This window comes from Corythoichthys intestinalis, chromosome 3, assembly GCF_030265065.1.
Source record: "Corythoichthys intestinalis isolate RoL2023-P3 chromosome 3, ASM3026506v1, whole genome shotgun sequence".
Lineage (NCBI taxonomy): Eukaryota > Metazoa > Chordata > Actinopteri > Syngnathiformes > Syngnathidae > Corythoichthys > Corythoichthys intestinalis.
In genome coordinates this window covers 23,496,590-23,513,366 of record NC_080397.1, presented here as the reverse complement: position 1 = coordinate 23,513,366, position 16,777 = coordinate 23,496,590, and the positions used below count along the sequence as shown (strand labels likewise).

The window sequence follows — 16,777 nt, the reverse complement described above, 5'->3', positions numbered from 1 at the left end:
AATCTGTATCTGAAAATACCTTCGCTTCTACTACATCTAGCCCCTCCTATGATAAAATGTCTGCATTTGACATTTTCTTGATTTTAAAACATCTCTCAGGACACAAAATAAAACCTTTTAACTACTGGTTGATCAATCTTTTTTAGTGTGCTTCTAAAATGCCAATATTCAAATATATAAACTCCATCAACAGCTCAATGCTCTGATAAGAGGTCAGCCATATTGATTGGGTTTCTCAGCATTGTGTAAAAATGCTCAGTTCTCAGGCTGTTTGTTTACTGCCCTCTGCTCTGTCCCTACTCTCATCCAGAACCCAGAAGAAGGCGAGATTCGACTGCGCTCGTACTCCTACTCCTCCCCCAAGGCGAAGCCCTCACGCCCCTTGCTAAACAGAGACGCAACCATCACTGATCTAGCGGAAGGTGAGTGGATTCTCTACGTTTTCCTTCTATGACTTCTTCGTTCTTCCTAAAAAAAAAACTTGGCCAGATATCGGTCATTCCTTGATGTCTATTGTTGTGAAATAATCACGATCCAGATCAAAACTGCCTCTTTTTTTTTTTGCCATAGATGCCCGTTGTCCCCAGTTTACATTAAACATAAAACATAGACTTCATAACCTATTGACATGACATGGGAACGGGGCTGATTCGTAGTGGGCCTATTTTCAAAAACTTCAAATTCAAATATTTACAAAACCAAAGCAGCTACCGACCTAAAACCAAAACAGGCACCTACCTTAGCCATTTATGAGTCTCCATGAGCAGCGGCATCAAAAAATTCAAAGTCGTTCCCTTATAAAATCCCGAATAATTATTTTCTATATAAGTATAGCACAACTTAAAATGGAAATAAAAGTCTCAGATTTTACACTGGATGCACACAAATCAGCAAATGCAGAAATAATCACCTATATTTTCAGGATCAATAGCAATATTTAACATATCATATAAGTTTTTGACCAAAATAGCAACTTAATTTTTTCTTACTGCAAGTTTTCAACAGCTAATAAATCACTCAATTTAACATCAGAAACTTAATACTTGAGGAAAACATGCAGAATCAATTATACATAATATATAAATAGATACTTAATAAATTCTATATACAATCACAACTTATTATAGAATAGAATATCACTTTATTATCATTATACACTATATACTTTTAGCGAATGAGGCTAGCGGCCGCCTGGCGCAAAAGGAGCTTTTCTGGCAAAAATTCTTGTGAATAAATGCTTAAATCCCCGAATTCTTCATAGATATGGACATAAAACAGTCTCAATTCTTGGTTAAAAGCAAAGAAACCGTATAGTTAGCGTTTATTTTTTACGTATATTGACGAAGTACCATGCTACTAATTTAGCGAATGAGGCTAGCAGCCGCCTGGCGTAAAAGGAACTTTTCTGGCGAAAATTCTTGTGAATAAACGCTTAAATCCCAAACAGTCTCGATTCTTGGTTAAAAGTAAAGAAACCGTGCAGGTAGCATTTATTTCACGTAAATATTGCCAACTATGAGGATAGTCAGTTCCATGTGTATACAAAGAAGAAAATTCCTGCGAATAAATATTTAATGTATGGTACGAAAAATATCATATTTACCTCGAATCCTCTAACATCACTCCTGAGACAATCCTTCCTGTTTGTATGCGGTACAACTTTCGTAGTTAAATCCAATCGTAAGTAAATCCAAGCTTGAATCCGACATGAGCGTGTGCAGTCCTCGGCTATTAGTAAATGAAGCTCGGCCTCCTCTGATAAGCAAAGAATGATGAAGTGTCAGGTCAATAGATTTTTGAAGTCTATGCATAAAATTATGTGTTTTATTATTTCTTTCGTAAATTATTTTTTATTATTATGAATTCATTATTAATATTTGTTATCTTTTCATTAACTTTCTCAACTTGGATTAGCTAAGTGGTTCCTAACCTAGTTAAAGGTACCGAACACTACGAATTTCACCATTCGAAATTTAATAATACATCAATTTTTTTTCAAACCTAACATAGCTCAGCTAGAAAGCTAAAATCTGCGTGAGTTCCCATTCAACCATTTTTCAACATTTAAATTTACTACACATAATTTTGCCATTTGCTATTGATTTTCATGTTGGAAAATGAAACTTTATTTCCACATTCTTGCGTCATATACTATTTTCAAGACATGAAGTGTGACGCAATTTTTTTTTTTTTTTTTTTTCGATCATCTGTGCAGTCCACACCGTCCATATATCTGTTACACTTCCTCATACCTAGTGCGCGTCAACCTGTCACTGAGCAAACCAGTTTCTCCTTCCATTAGAGAGCAGGCTAGCAGTTGAAAAAAATGAATGAAGTATGTAAATTGGGGGCAAACCATTTCACAGCCTAGTCTAAAACTACATTTTGCCTTTAGTCAGCGTATGAAAATAGGGCCCTGTGTGTCTTTGCCTTCACTGAACCTCTTAGAGTTACTCACCAGGTTAAGAACCACTGGTTTAGCCGCTATTTGGAAGCAAAAACATAATTAAACGATTTTAAAATCAGAATACAGCGGTACCTCTACATACGAAGTTAATCCGTTCCAGGACCTTGTTTGTAAGTCGAAATGGTCGTATGTCGAGCAGGATTTTCCCATAGGAATACATTATAATTCCATTAATTCGTTCCACAGCCCAAAAACCTTCACTAAATCCTTAAAAAATACTGCTGGTACTATTACAAATGGCAATTACACATAGCAAAACAAATAAATTATAAATCAAAATCGGAATAATAATAATAATAATAATAACTAGGCCTGCAAGCAGGATTGAACGGGCCCTCGCAATCTAGCGCAACTCGGACGTCACGCAACTCGGACAGTGAGCAGGTCAGGGTGGTGGCAGATCCTCCTCCCTAATCATCTCATTAGAACCTAACATGCTTGAACGTTGCCTCTTTACATTCACACACCTAAGAGATAAAAACCCCTATTGGACAGAGGACTACAAAAAAGGAGCGAATAAAGGGTCGTCACGGCAACAGAGAGAGACATGTGGACATGGGCCGTAAAATAAATATTTCAAAAGGTCTTGAAACTATAATGACCAACCTGAAAAGAACTGGACATATATTAGAAAAATGAGTGACTTTCTATTGTCACTAGTTGGCGCTGTAGGGTTGATGCAAATGACCCCTACAGGACCCTTCAGAGTATGACTCAACAAGCACGAGATGTTTGGCGCAGATATGTTGTAGAAGTTATGACTGTTCAAAACTTGTGGTGAGACGAAATGGCTTCAGTCATTTTCACTTCTCCTGTTGGACTCTTCTGCTTCAACCAAACCTCAGTATTTTTCATCAGGCACCTGAACACATGTCTTATGGCTCCCCTGATGCAGGTTTCAGGTGAATATATTTTCTTTCCTTGGAGGAGGAGCCTGTTTAGTAAAAAAAGGAATTTCCTGTTCCCAATAGAGGGCGCTTGGCCTAATGGGTAATTTTTCAATGCACTCGTGTTAAGGGTGGGCTCCCGCACATACATGCCAGATATGAAAAAGATTGAACGTTGTGTCAAGGAGCTATTAGTCTTTTACTGAATTTGTCATTTTGCCGAAAAAATGGCTGACTTAGGTCCACGCCCAGGTCAGACATGTCAATCAAAACGCACCATTTTGAAAATTTTAGATCTCTTATGTCTCCTGAATAGTCTCACCAATTTTGAAGATGATCCAACTAACTCCCTCTGTTGCAAGGTCTCAAATGTGCACCCTGTTAATTGATAAAAATTTCACATTCGATCAAAATACCCAATTTCCTGTTGGGTTTGGAATATGGGTTCAAGAGACTTTTTGGAGCAGTTTTGCACAAGGTATCGACTCCCCAAATTTCATTTCTCTACGTTAAAAAAACCTAATAGAAAACGCCTTTTTGAAAAATTCAAGGGGGCGCCACTGAGCCCTTTTGTTAAATTTTTTTATAACGTCGCAAGATTATTGAAATACACGCAAAGCCGCATGTATGTGCAAAATTTGGTGAGTTTCCGTGCATGTTCAGGCCTCCAAATGTAAACTGTACTACAAATGGATAAAAATTTCACATTCGATCCAAAATACCCGATTTTCTGTTGGATTTGGAAAATGGGTGCAGGAGACTTTTTGGAGCAGTTTTGCATAAGGTATGGACTCCCCAAATTTCATTGCTCTACGTTGAAAAAACCCAATAGCAAAGGCCTTTTTTAAAACTCTTTTCTGTCGCCACTAGTTGGCACTGTAGAGTTGATGCAAATGACCCCTACAAGACCCTTCAGGGTATGACTCTCAACAAGCACGGGAAGTTTCGCGCAGATATGTTGTATAACTGCTGAGTTATGACTGTTCAAAGTTTTTTGCGCGACAAATTGTTGACGGTCATTTTCACTTTCCTGTTTGGACCCCTCCGCCTCAATGAAACCTCAATATTTTTCATCAGGCACCTGAACACAGGTCTTAAGGCTCCCCTGATGCAGGTTTGAGGTCAACAGATTTTTTTCCCTTGGAGGAGGAACCTGTCTTGTAAAAAAAGGCATTTCCTGTTCTCACTAGAGGGCGCTAGGCCTAATGGGTAATATTTCAATGCACTCGTGTTAAGGGTGGGATACCACACATACATGCCAAATATGAAAAAGATTGAACGTTGTGTCAAGGAACTATTAGTCATTTACTGAATTTGTCATTTTGCCGAAAAAATGGCCGACTTTGGCACCACGCCCAGGTCAGACCCGTGAATGAAAACGCACCATTTTCAAAACTTAAGATCTCATATGTCTCCTGAACAGTCTCACCAATTTTGAAGATGATCCAACTAACTCCCTCGGCGAAAAGGTCTCAAATGTGCACCCTGTAAATCGATAAAAATGTCATATTTGATCCAAAATAACCGATTTCCTGTTGGGTTTGGAATATGGGTGTAAATGCTTTTTTGGAGCGGTTTTGGACAAGGTATAGACCCCCCAAATTTCATTGCTCTACGCTGACAGACCCTAATGTTATAGGCCAATTTTAAAATTTCAAGGGGGCGCCACTGAGCCATTTTGTTATATTTTTTTGCAACGTTGCAAAATTATCGAAATTTACAATTTTCCGCACGTATGTGCAAATTTTGGTGACTTTTCGTGCATGTTCAGGCATCCAAATTGGCCGTTTTCATTTGCCCTGAAAAAAAAAAAAAAAAAAAAAATCCTTTGCAAAACAATAGGGCCTTCGCACGCTTAGTGCTCGGGCCCTAATAATAATTCCTGTATTAATGTAACGAATCGGGTTCTAATGTGGCGGACGTTTTTTGCTGACCCTAGACGCACCGTGGGGCTGACGTGCCAGAGACAGACCGGTGAGCTTGAGTTTCACTTTCACTTTGAATGTTTTCTTGAGAACACCGTCAATTGCGGCAGACAGAAGGTGTTTTTGTTTTGAATAAATTGTGAAATAAATGATAAAAACGTGGCGAAGTTGGCGATTTCTCTGGAGATGTTACCACAATAAGAATTGTCAGCTTAACTTATAAAGACTGGCGAACGATGGTCGGAGGAGGACCGTGGAGATGTATTGTTGAGCCATTTCACGGATGCCCACCCTACGCTCATATTTTTCTGTCATTTGCATCTTCATTTAGAAGGTAAGCGTCAACTTTTTCCTTGTTTCACCACCTGTACCAACCTTTTCTGACACCAGTGTTGATTTGTCACACAAGAAAATCCGCCGTGCATTCGTCTGCGGTGCTGCCATTGTCGTCGTATTTCGAGCATGTCGTCGGATGTAGAAACAAATGGCGAGTCAAATTTTACGTCGGATGTCGAAAAGTTCGTGTGTCGAAGCGATCGTATGTAGAGGTACCACTGTATCTTAAAATTTTGGAAAAAAGTTGGATATTAAGTCTAAATACCACTGTTGTTTTTTATTCTGAGCATATGTTAGTGTCCAGCATTAAGGGCCTGCATCATCTTGTGTAGATGGCGCATTCAGCAGCGGTGGTCGTTCTCTACTTCAGGCTTTATCTCTCTCTAAATCACTCTCTCGACTCAACCAAGTTAGTAAGTACATCAGAGAGAAGTCAGATGACGCCGGCGGGAGTTTCTGTGGGCTTTGAAGGGTTTCTCATAAATTCATTGGCTGCCATTGACGGTCATAGATCAAATATGTTTTAGAGGGAAACTCAACACCTTTAGAATGTGCATCCCAGCAAAAAGAATCTTGTTTAATGAATTGAATAAACAGATTTTCATTTTTTCTGATGTGTAATACTGGAGAAAAATGTAAACAAAAGCCAGTATTTCCAGAAAGTGGCAGCCCAACATCAATTATCAATGCCAGTAGAGTTGTATATAATTAAATCCCTGTAATGTCATTAATAAGCATTATTACATGCACCTGTAGTCAACTCTAAAATTGCATATATGCGTGGGTATAACTGATCTCACCAAATGGCTGTGCTCAGAAGCAGTGTCATTTTTGTTTTTTAAAAATTTGCTATTTTCTCACTTAAGACAGTTAGTTCAAAGTATTTTTCTCACTTAAGTACTTTGAGCCAACTGTCTTGTACGTGAAGGTCATTTATATTACGTGTTTTCTGCCCCTTTAACTGAAAATGATTGCTGCAAGCCCTTCCCAGTTTAATTCGACTGGACGTCTGCCGCTGTCAATGGAACTGAAACATGACCATTCAATGCTATCCCTCACAGTTTTAATGACTTTACTGTCAATGGCAGCCAATGAGTTAATAGGGGAAAATCTGGTGAGGTACACACAAATGTCATCGTGGTATTATTATGGTGTAATATTGGGTACGAATTGCATGAAGATAATTTCCATAAAATGTTTTGCAGCTTTTGGGCCAAGGCAAATATTTAAAATTTGAAAAATCTCATGGCACATAATAAACGTTCCCCAAAAAAATGTATATTCATGATCTCCTTTTTATTTTAGTGTGTAACTGTTGACTGCTAGTTCATAACACAACTGTTGTTATCCAAATATAAATGGTTTTAGATTGAATACTTCCTAAAGCCTGATGTCATGAATTTTCTCAAATTTAAAAATATAAATACTGGTTTTTTTTTTTTTTTTTTTTTTTTTTATTAAATCATGGCCTTGGAGCTTTGGTGCAGGCTTCATTATGGGGTTTTCTCCTTAGTTTTGCTTTTCTATTTTTAATGTCGTCCGTTTCTCCTTAACAAAACCCCGGTGTCATGTTTGGCCTGGTGTGGGTGTATGGCATTTAGACATTTTCACTGTCCTGCCATTGGGATGACACAGTTTCAACCTCTGGCTTTGGGTTCACCAGGTTTGTAATAGCCTCCTTCCTTTGAATGACATATTTATTTCTTACTCACTCATTTCTTTTCTGTGACACTCTACATTTCAGAACAGAGTGTGCTGAACCTGACTGAGACTTCCAAAGAAAAAAGGTAACCCTATTGGTATAAGCTGAGACAAGATCCACTGGGCTATGTAGGACTTTACTCTGATATCAAAACATACCTTTTTAGGCATCACTATTGGTCTGCAGTAAGTCATTAGCTCTGATGGCTTTGCCTTTATGTATACAGCGTGTGAGACCTCAGTGTCAATCTGTGTTTTGGGTCCTACGGGGCAGGATGTGACATACTTCCTGTTGGAAAGAGCCAGTATAGGCTCTGATTGTAACCTCAAAATAACCTCAGAGTAAATAGCAACATCCCTGTCTTGACCATTTAACATTTTAACACCACATGTAAAATATGAATGAATGTGCTACGTCATATGCTTCATTTACTGTGCACCCATTTTATGTTTTGTTTACACACACACTGTATATTCATTGCTGTAAATTTGTCATTGTTTTGTGTCACAGGCTCATTAGTCAATGATGCATTTTCCCCACTAATAGCCATGCATTGCTTATTGTGGAATCATTTTAGATATATAGATACAGATAGATATCAAATCGTGCTATCATTTACATCATTTACCTCAAAGATATTATAATCCACACAATAACAAATTGCTTACTAAAAACCGCCTTTTTTTAAGAACTTGAATCTTTTACTTTAATCATTTTCGTGTTTTTGCTATAGACGTCCAATCTGCTTTGACTGGGAGTTCAGTTTAGAAGGATTGGACGTCTATCGCCATCAATGTCAGCTAATGAGTTAACATTTTGAATGTCCAAATGAACCTGCCAAAAAAAAAAAAAAACACTACAACAGCCTGGTATGAGGTGTGTTATATCCATTATGCAGGGTTTTGGGTTTCCGTAAGCGGGCCCAGTCAGCAGAGGAGGAGAGCAGCGCATCGCTCCAACACCTCACTCTTACAGAGTTCCTTAAAGAGTACGTGTTCACCAACGCGGCCTCACAGTCATGCATGTGCAGCTCGATGTTTTTTTAACATGGTTTTACAATACCTGTAGCTTCATTAACCGCATCCGTTCGGCACATATAAACAGCCACTGTGACTTCTAAATTTAGGCCACATTATTGGTTTGACGTCATATCGCATGTCATTTTCTTCTTCACGCTCTGCCATGAATGTCTGTCTTGTGTCAAATGGAACTAATTTTAAGTTGCTGCTAATAGTTGACATTTTTTTTTAATTGCATCCCACCAAGGTCATTCTATAAATAGCATCCACTAGAGTCCATAGCATGCCAAGCATGTTATCAAGAGAGTCTGTAGAGCAGAGTCCTGGAAGACTGGACATTCTTTTATCTCAGCATGATTGCTAGAACCCAAAGTCATTAATAGATTTAACTAATATTATGAGTTTTGCATCTTGGCCTTCACAAACGCCACTGATGAGATGTCTGACAACTAACAAATGTTTACACCGGAACAGGATTGAGGATGAAGAGTGGGACAAATACATTATTCCATCCAAAGTGGAGTCAGAGAAGTACAAAGTGAGCCGGACCTTCAGTTTCCTCAAGAGCAGGATGTCAAGCACGCGCAACAAAACCAAGGTGAAGACTTTGCCGCCATGGAAACTTATTCTAAAACCTTAAGGTTCACCCCTGCATTTATTAAGCAATGTCCCTGTGTAGCGCTTCACGCCGGGTAGCCGTGGTCTGTGTAGGGTGCCTTTATTTGGCGAGAGCGAAAATTCCCTCTCCTCAAGTCTTAAAAACAGCACACAGAAAATACCCTCTTATATAATGCCAGACCTCCTAGAACATCATAAGGGACCAAAACACATTCCGTAGTATACTCTCCGTGGTCACAACATGTGTTTCGGAGCATGATGCCATGCGAGCACATATACACGACCAGTTGAGCAAACAAACATGAACTCTCAGTCTTCCTTGTACAGTTTGATAGGAAAATAAACATTCCTCGCTCACACACACAACGGAATCCTCCCTAATGCTCCCCCAAGGATGAAGCGCCACAACAGCAGAAGCCGTAGACCAGAACAAAGTTAACGGAGAGGCTCACTTAAAGCCCATTATCCCAAATAACACCACTTCAGCAGGTGTATAGCAGGAAGTTGGCCACTTCTCTCCTTGTTTTTCTTGAACTATCAACTGTAGTAAATGTCATTTACAAGAAAATGCAAGTTCTTTACCAAGTGTCTTTTCAGGTTAAGGACGGGAAGGACAAGAGCGGAGCTGTGAATGGGCACCAGTTCGTTCCTGCATCTCCGTCTGGTCCTTTTGTCTGTGTGGCCTGTGATAAGCCTGTTTCTGGAAAGGAGCTGCTGCAGTGCTCCAGTAAGTATTCTGCGACGCTGTTGTTCTTTCATGTCAAGGTTGGTGTAAATATCTGAGCACATGCTGTCGTCATGTTTTTTTCAATTTTCGTCCTCCTAGCGAAGTCAACATTGATGGACTGTTTTGATAGACATCTAGACACCATTTACTTGTTTATTATCAGTTACAAGATTACATTGACCAGGATTTTGTCTTTTTATTGTGTGTAGACTGTTTTTTGAACATCCACAAGAACTGTCGAGACTCCGTTGCACCATGCGGAAAGGTAACCATCATTGACTTAATCTGGTCTCTCAAAACAATGGCTGCGTTTACATGGACACCTTTGTTCGGATTAAAAAGCTTGATCGGAATAAAATTGCTTCATGTACACACCAAAGTTGGAATATTCTAACCTGAGCCAGACCGTTCTGATCAAGATACTTTTCCCCCACATTTTGGAACAAACCATCTTTACGCCACATATCTGTGATGTCAGTCTATGCGTTTGTGTTATTCCCGGATGCTAATAGAAGCAGATTAAGCGGAAGACAGCATGCACGCCAGACTAAACTGGCATGTATCCAAGATGAACATGTTGTTGGAGATATTAAAAGATTGAAAGATTTAATGGTGGAAAAATGGGGAACTACACGAAATAACGCTAATGTTTAATGTCAAAATGGATGGAGCAATGTTTTGCATGAAAATCTCACCTTTTGGTGAGGGTACACTGTTGTGTCCTGTGTCTTCAATGCCAAGCTTGGCTGCACGTCGGCCGTGAATCAACACCTAAAGCACCGTTACTAAGTTGTAATTTTGGGAGACGACAGGAGACAATAACAGGTTGGCAGAATGTAAGTCCTTCTAACTAACGACATGTTTTATTGAAGTTGCTAAGGCTGTCACAATATGCAGTGAGTCCATTTATCGCACGATAAATAAAAATGAGGGCGATAATTTTCATGGCTGCGTTTTATCATCACGTGCGTGCGTGCATACATTTGTGCGTGCGTGTACACGTGCGTGTTGATGGCATATGAGACTCCAGTTCCTTCACAGATGTTTATTGGTCATCAACACGCCGTAGAATTCAAGTTGAGACATACAAATAAGGAAACACATCTATATTAAACACACTATAAATGTTAGCATTGCTACATTGAGGCTAATGGGGAAAAAAGACAACCTACTTTAGCCCGCTATCAAACATTGGCAGTCTTCTCCAAAACGCAAGCTTGCAGTTAAAAAGTGACAATTCAAACATGAAAAATCGCTGGTTAACAGCATTTGCAAACGAAAAAAAACACACACAAAAAAGAGAAAAAAATATTACTGGCACCACATGCAATGAGAAAAAGAGCATTTTTTGCGGAGTGTAATGCCTACTGTTAGCAGTTTAGCGAACGTACTTCCGGTGAACATTTAAAAATAAAATCAAGTCATGTTCGTCATATAAATAACGATTTCTTGAGTTAATCCCACATACTTCAGAATTCAGATTCTACATTAAGAATAGCTTTAAAATGACACCCTTTATGAAAAATCTGATTGGCAATGATTATAATACTATTATATGTAGTTAGTATAATATAATATTAAAGCTAGATATTTTTTTAAGAATTGTTATGAATCATGTTGGAAAGGCGAAGTAAGTGTTCTGAATCTGTTTGCATTCCATTCTTTTGCACTAGTTAATGCTATCAGCATTTGACCTCATTGTTTATTTGTGATTTATTGTTGTTATTTACATGTTTATTTGTACTTTAATAGACTTTAAGTGTTCTAAAATGTTTTTGTAAATTAATACGCGTGATCAAAAATGTCATTGCTAAAAAGGAAAAAAAAAAATTTGATTAGTCGACTAATCGTAAAAATAGTCGGCTGACTAATCGGGAGAAAATTAGTCGTTTGGGACAGCCCTAGTTGTACAGTGTAACGGTACATATTTCCTTCACACCCTTCTCACCTTTTAAACCCAGACCCATTTTCATGCCTGTGACATGGAAATCAGTATGGCTTCTACTATTACTATTTCTGGTACATTTGGTCATGCTGTCTCCACATGCTCTGGGAAAGCCTTATCTTGTCTTATCACATCGGTAATTACAAGTACACCCTGTTCTTGTGCTTTGGTTTCGCAGCAAAAAAAACCACACATACTTCATTTTGGTTTGTTGCGTGGGCATAACTGTTTTACCTATTAATTAATCTACTATAAGAAGAGAATGCATCAAAATACAGTCTCTTTGTAACTGAACATTTTGGCAAACACATGGTTAAGAAATAGGAGTTTTATACACTACTAGCACAATACATACATCATTATGGTGCCGTCAAAAAAAAAAAAGAAGTGCAAATTAGAGTAATACTGCTTAGTAAAATTCTAACCGATAGTTACCGTTATTACGACACTACATGACGGCAGCAGCAATCTGTGCATGACAAAATAATTTGTTCCGACCGAAGGTCTGATACATGAACAAGCAAGTCCTAATTGGACCAATATTTTAAGTGTCCATGAAAACAGTGCATCCAATCATAATTTTAATCCAAAAAATGATCAGATTAAGGGAAATTTGTCCATGTAAACATAGTCAATGAACATTACTTATTGCCTGCCATTGACATCGATAGACATCGAATCCATTTGACCTGGGAGGGCTGACAATAATCAGCCCCTTTCATTTCAAATGGATTCGACATTTGTTGTTGTCAATGGCACTGAAACATTATCATCCAAAGCATTTGTCTCCCTTTCCTTCACTCCACTGCAACGCCCATCAAAAGTCAAATGCTAAATAAGAAATAAATCAGTTGCTGAGCTGGGCTGGTGGGGAAGCAGTTAAAAATCCTGGAAAAATAAGGTCCAACACTTGGTGACCAAAGGAATTCCTGGAATGATGTGACGTTCTGAACAGTGAAAAATAGGAACAGTGACTTCGTGCATGTTGGGTTTTGTAATGTGCTTTGTCAGGCCTTAGCTCATCCATTGTGATGCAATATAAAGAACATCCAGATACTTGTTTCATATCAAATGCGGTAATACTATGTTGTTCATCAACTTAAGTTAATATGACATGTTTCCTCAGAAGCTGCACGAGAAGAATGCATTGATGTTGAAAAGCAAAACATTGTCTCTCCCACAGAGTGAGTCAGAAATTACTTGTCTCTCGTCTCACTTATCCCCCCCCCCTTTTTTTTTTTAATCACTCTTTATTTCTGTACTCCCTTGTGTCCCTGTTTTTGAAAGTAAGCCATTTACCCTGTTCTCTGACTCACTTGCCTGACTGCAGTTTTAAAAAAGTTAAATTTTAATCTCCCTCAGTGGGGGATCCATCCTGGATTGTCTTTATGTGTGTGTAAGCACATGTGAGTGACAATATAAAGTGTGTCTTGTAAAGAATTCACAGTAGAGATAATATTGATTATATAGTGAAAATAAAGTACAAGGGGGTTTCTTTAGACCAAAAGCAGATTATTATTAACATTTTGAACAGGCGTTTTACTCTGTAGAGAGGTTAATTTAAACATTTAATTTGGTGTTTAATCTTCATTACGTTAAACATACCGGCGGTTGGAATGTCAATACTACAGAATAAATATTGTCAAATAAATGTTTTGTAATTCTAAGCTTTAAGAATTCATATTTTAAAAAATTAACAAACATAAAAATGTGAATAATAATGGGCATTTTTTTAAAATAAATAATGTGTGTGTATTTATACAGTACATACTGTATATATATTTTTTCAATTAAACATTTGTTTTTATTGTTATATTTTATATATTTTTTATTAAGAATAACACAACAACATCTTTATCATGCGCATCCAATCAAACAGAATCTTGTTTATTAAATGGGGGGAAAAAAACAGAACTTTATTTTATGGTGTGTAGCAGTGGAGATAAACAAAAATAATGGTGTGTAGCAGTGGAGATAAACAAAAATAAAAGCCATTATTTTCAGGGAGTGGTTACCTAACATGGAGGCAGACATTTTATTAATGCCTATTTTAGCCAATCAAGTGCCAGTAGCCTAGATTGCCCGCCCTCCCATGGGACATCAGTAATGCCCATTGTCACATGCACTTGTGCACGAATCTATCAGAGTTTATGTGCGCGGGTATAACTGTCATTAAAAAATGGCTACGCTAATTAACAGTGTCATTTTTTGTGTTTAAACATAATTTTTCCCCTATTATTAGAGGTCTAAAAATGTGCATGCTGTAACGCTTTGTGCAACTATTTTTCATATAAAGGTGGTCTTCTGCTAGGAAGCTCAAAATTTGGCTGGAGTCCATTTTTGAATGAAGATGTACCATGATTTTCGGACTATAAGCGCACCTGACTATAAGTCGCCACCCACCAAATTTGACACGAAAACGGCATTTGTTCATAGTTAAGCTGCACAGGACTGCAAGTCTCAGCTGTCCTCACTGTATTATATTTACACCAAATTGTATTAACCGGTAACACCTTATTTGACAGCGGTGTCATGAGACCGTCATAATTATGACATGACACTGTCATGAGCCTTATTGAATGCTTATGACAGATGTCATTTAGTGTCATCGGGCAAATTATCTCTGGACATAAATGGAGTTTGTGACAAAATTTGCCGGATGACACTTAATGAAATCTGTCATAACTAACATTCATTAATGCCCATGAAATTGTCATTTAATAATTATGACGGTCTTATGATGGTCTTATTACGTCAAATAAAGTATTAACTATAAACCCAAATAAATCAACAAATAAGCCACACTGGACTATAAACTGCAGGTTTCAAAGTGAGGGGAAAGAGTAGTGGCTTATAGTCCGAAAACTGCGGTAATATAATGAATTTGGGAAAAATCAAAGTGCTTTGAATTCTTTCCAGATGCAATGTACAGTATTTCTACATTCATAAGATATGTTCAATGCTTAATTAGAATCTTTTGTGGTCACCTACCATTCTGGATTGGCAATGAGTAACATTCTGTCTTGCTGTCTCCTCCAGGTTATGTGAAAGACAACTCTTCCTGTTCTCCTGTTGCCTCCACGTCAGTTTCCTCTTCTTCATCACTTATAACAATGACCAAAGAAAAGCGAGAAACACACACCCCTCTCTCCAAAAGCCTCTCTGTTTCTTTGGAGAGCAGGTAAGATTTACAGCTAGTTACTGTTAGTTTTTTTTCTCTGTATTAACATTTTATGCCAGTATCCATATTAAAATTGAAGTACAAATATGATCTGTATTTCTGAACATTAAGCCACACTTTTCATGTAAACCACTTCATGCCACCGTTCCAATTAGTGATTATTTCTTCACAAAGAAATTCTTAAAAATGTTAATGCGGGTTATACTGGGGAAAATGACGTCAAGACCATAGACTTCAAAAACAAGGTGGCGACCTGGATGTTCTGAATTCTCTCTTCTGTTCCACAGACGGCTGAGTGACACAGCAGGAATGGAGGTGGATTCTATTTCTGCAAATAACACCTCACCGTCTGACGAGGGTACCCCAATTACAGCGACTCCTACTTCAGCTGACCCACCAATCATCTCACAGGGCAAGTGATGCTTTAAACGTTTGACTGTCTTAAAGGTTCTATGAAATACTAATACTTCAAGAAGTGACTTTAAAATTGGGGTTTATGCGGGTCATTAAAAAGTATTAAAGGGCATTAAATGCATTCTGTCAAAATCAAGGCCTTAAAAAAGCACTAAAAGGTATTAAACTAAATGGCCGAGTCATTAAAAATTATGTAAACCTGACAGTTAAAAAAACTTTATTTTTTATTTATTTATTTTTTTAAACATAATTTAATTACCGGTAAAGCAAAACAGGGTCACCCATGGCTTAAATGATCACAAAGTCAAATACTGTACTCTGAGGAGGGGAGACAAGGAAAATGCCTTGAATTGAAAAAAAGGGGGGGGGGGGGGGGGGGGACTAAAGTTAATCCACTAAGTTTCAACCTTGGTTGATTTGTAGTTTTTTTCATGATTGTACTCTCATTTTTCTGGATGAGTTTGTGTGAGAGTATGGGTGTTTAATATTAGAGTTGACCAATAATGACTTTTTAACCGATATCCCGATATTGTCCAACTCCAAAAATCCGATACCGATATCAAATAGATACCGATATTTGCACTCGTGGACTTAACATATAGCAATAACTGCCTTGCTAAGCTGTGACCAGCCCTTGTACAAAGGCAGAAAGTTTCTAGATTTATTTTGAAGGCAACATGCATATTGGCCCAAAACCGATGTCGATATTATCGGATGTCATGTTAAAATGATTTTATCGGCCAATATTGTCTGCTCCTCGATTATATTGGACAACTCTAGTGTTTATGCTTCACAGTTTTGCTTCCTATAAGATTTACATTATCTTAAGCCTAGGACTCACTCCTATGTAACAGTAGCTACTCTGGTTGCTAATTTTGGGCTGAAGGTAATACCCATCGGCTGCTCGTGTTCCTTTCCAAGCTCCCCTCCATGCATGTATGGCCTTCCTGAGCCTTGTGTTCTCACTGGAACAGACGTTGCATCAAGCTGTTTGTTGCGTTTAAGTTGCATTTCTATTTTCAACCATTTAAAAATCATTGTTTAAGGCTTACAATTCTTCTTTGTGAAACTATCTGCCGTTGGGCATGAGCATTAAATTAGTTTAAAGTGGCATTAAATGAGATTTGCTGATACCTGTAGAAACACAGAAAATGATAGCAAACCATATTTTGGATGAAAATGCTTCCAAAAACATGGTAGAAAAGGCCCTAGTAATAAAATGAGATTCTAATTAGTCTTTCTTTCTCAGTTGCATTGGCCCGCCCACTAAAATCTCTCCAAACACAATATAATGTCTCACCCAGAATGAGCTGCAGATTTTTGCAGTCTGCCAACAAGCTATCCATAGGCTGTCTATTCTCTCGTTGCCGTGTGACCGTTCTGTCGTCCTGTCAACATGTACTAGCTAGTGCAGAACCACAAGGCTAGACATGGTCATCAATTAATTGCTGGAAAAAAGTGAGCGTTCCCTGATGCATTGTTTTGGGTGCAGTAACTATGAAATGGAAAAATACAGCCAGATTCTAGTGCGAAATTCCTTTTATATATACAGTGGT

General features: G+C 38.0%; 1 protein-coding gene across 6 annotated transcripts in view; it reads left to right on the top strand.

Moving 5' to 3' along the window:
* The window catches only part of LOC130913315 (rho guanine nucleotide exchange factor 28), a 65,365-nt gene that overhangs the window by 30,262 nt on the left and 18,326 nt on the right, over nucleotides 1-16,777 (top strand). For 5 of the 6 annotated variants that reach the window (XM_057831816.1, XM_057831815.1, XM_057831814.1 and 2 more), the window contains 9 exons: nucleotides 311-422; nucleotides 5,948-6,028; nucleotides 7,360-7,402; nucleotides 8,811-8,934; nucleotides 9,552-9,681; nucleotides 9,891-9,946; nucleotides 12,753-12,810; nucleotides 14,666-14,807; nucleotides 15,095-15,219. In XM_057831816.1, coding sequence (XP_057687799.1) covers nucleotides 311-422; nucleotides 5,948-6,028; nucleotides 7,360-7,402; nucleotides 8,811-8,934; nucleotides 9,552-9,681; nucleotides 9,891-9,946; nucleotides 12,753-12,810; nucleotides 14,666-14,807; nucleotides 15,095-15,219 — 871 coding nt within the window. The remainder of the gene's footprint in view (nucleotides 1-310; nucleotides 423-5,947; nucleotides 6,029-7,359; nucleotides 7,403-8,810; nucleotides 8,935-9,551; nucleotides 9,682-9,890; nucleotides 9,947-12,752; nucleotides 12,811-14,665; nucleotides 14,808-15,094; nucleotides 15,220-16,777) is intronic. The other variant, XM_057831818.1, reaches the window with a different exon arrangement.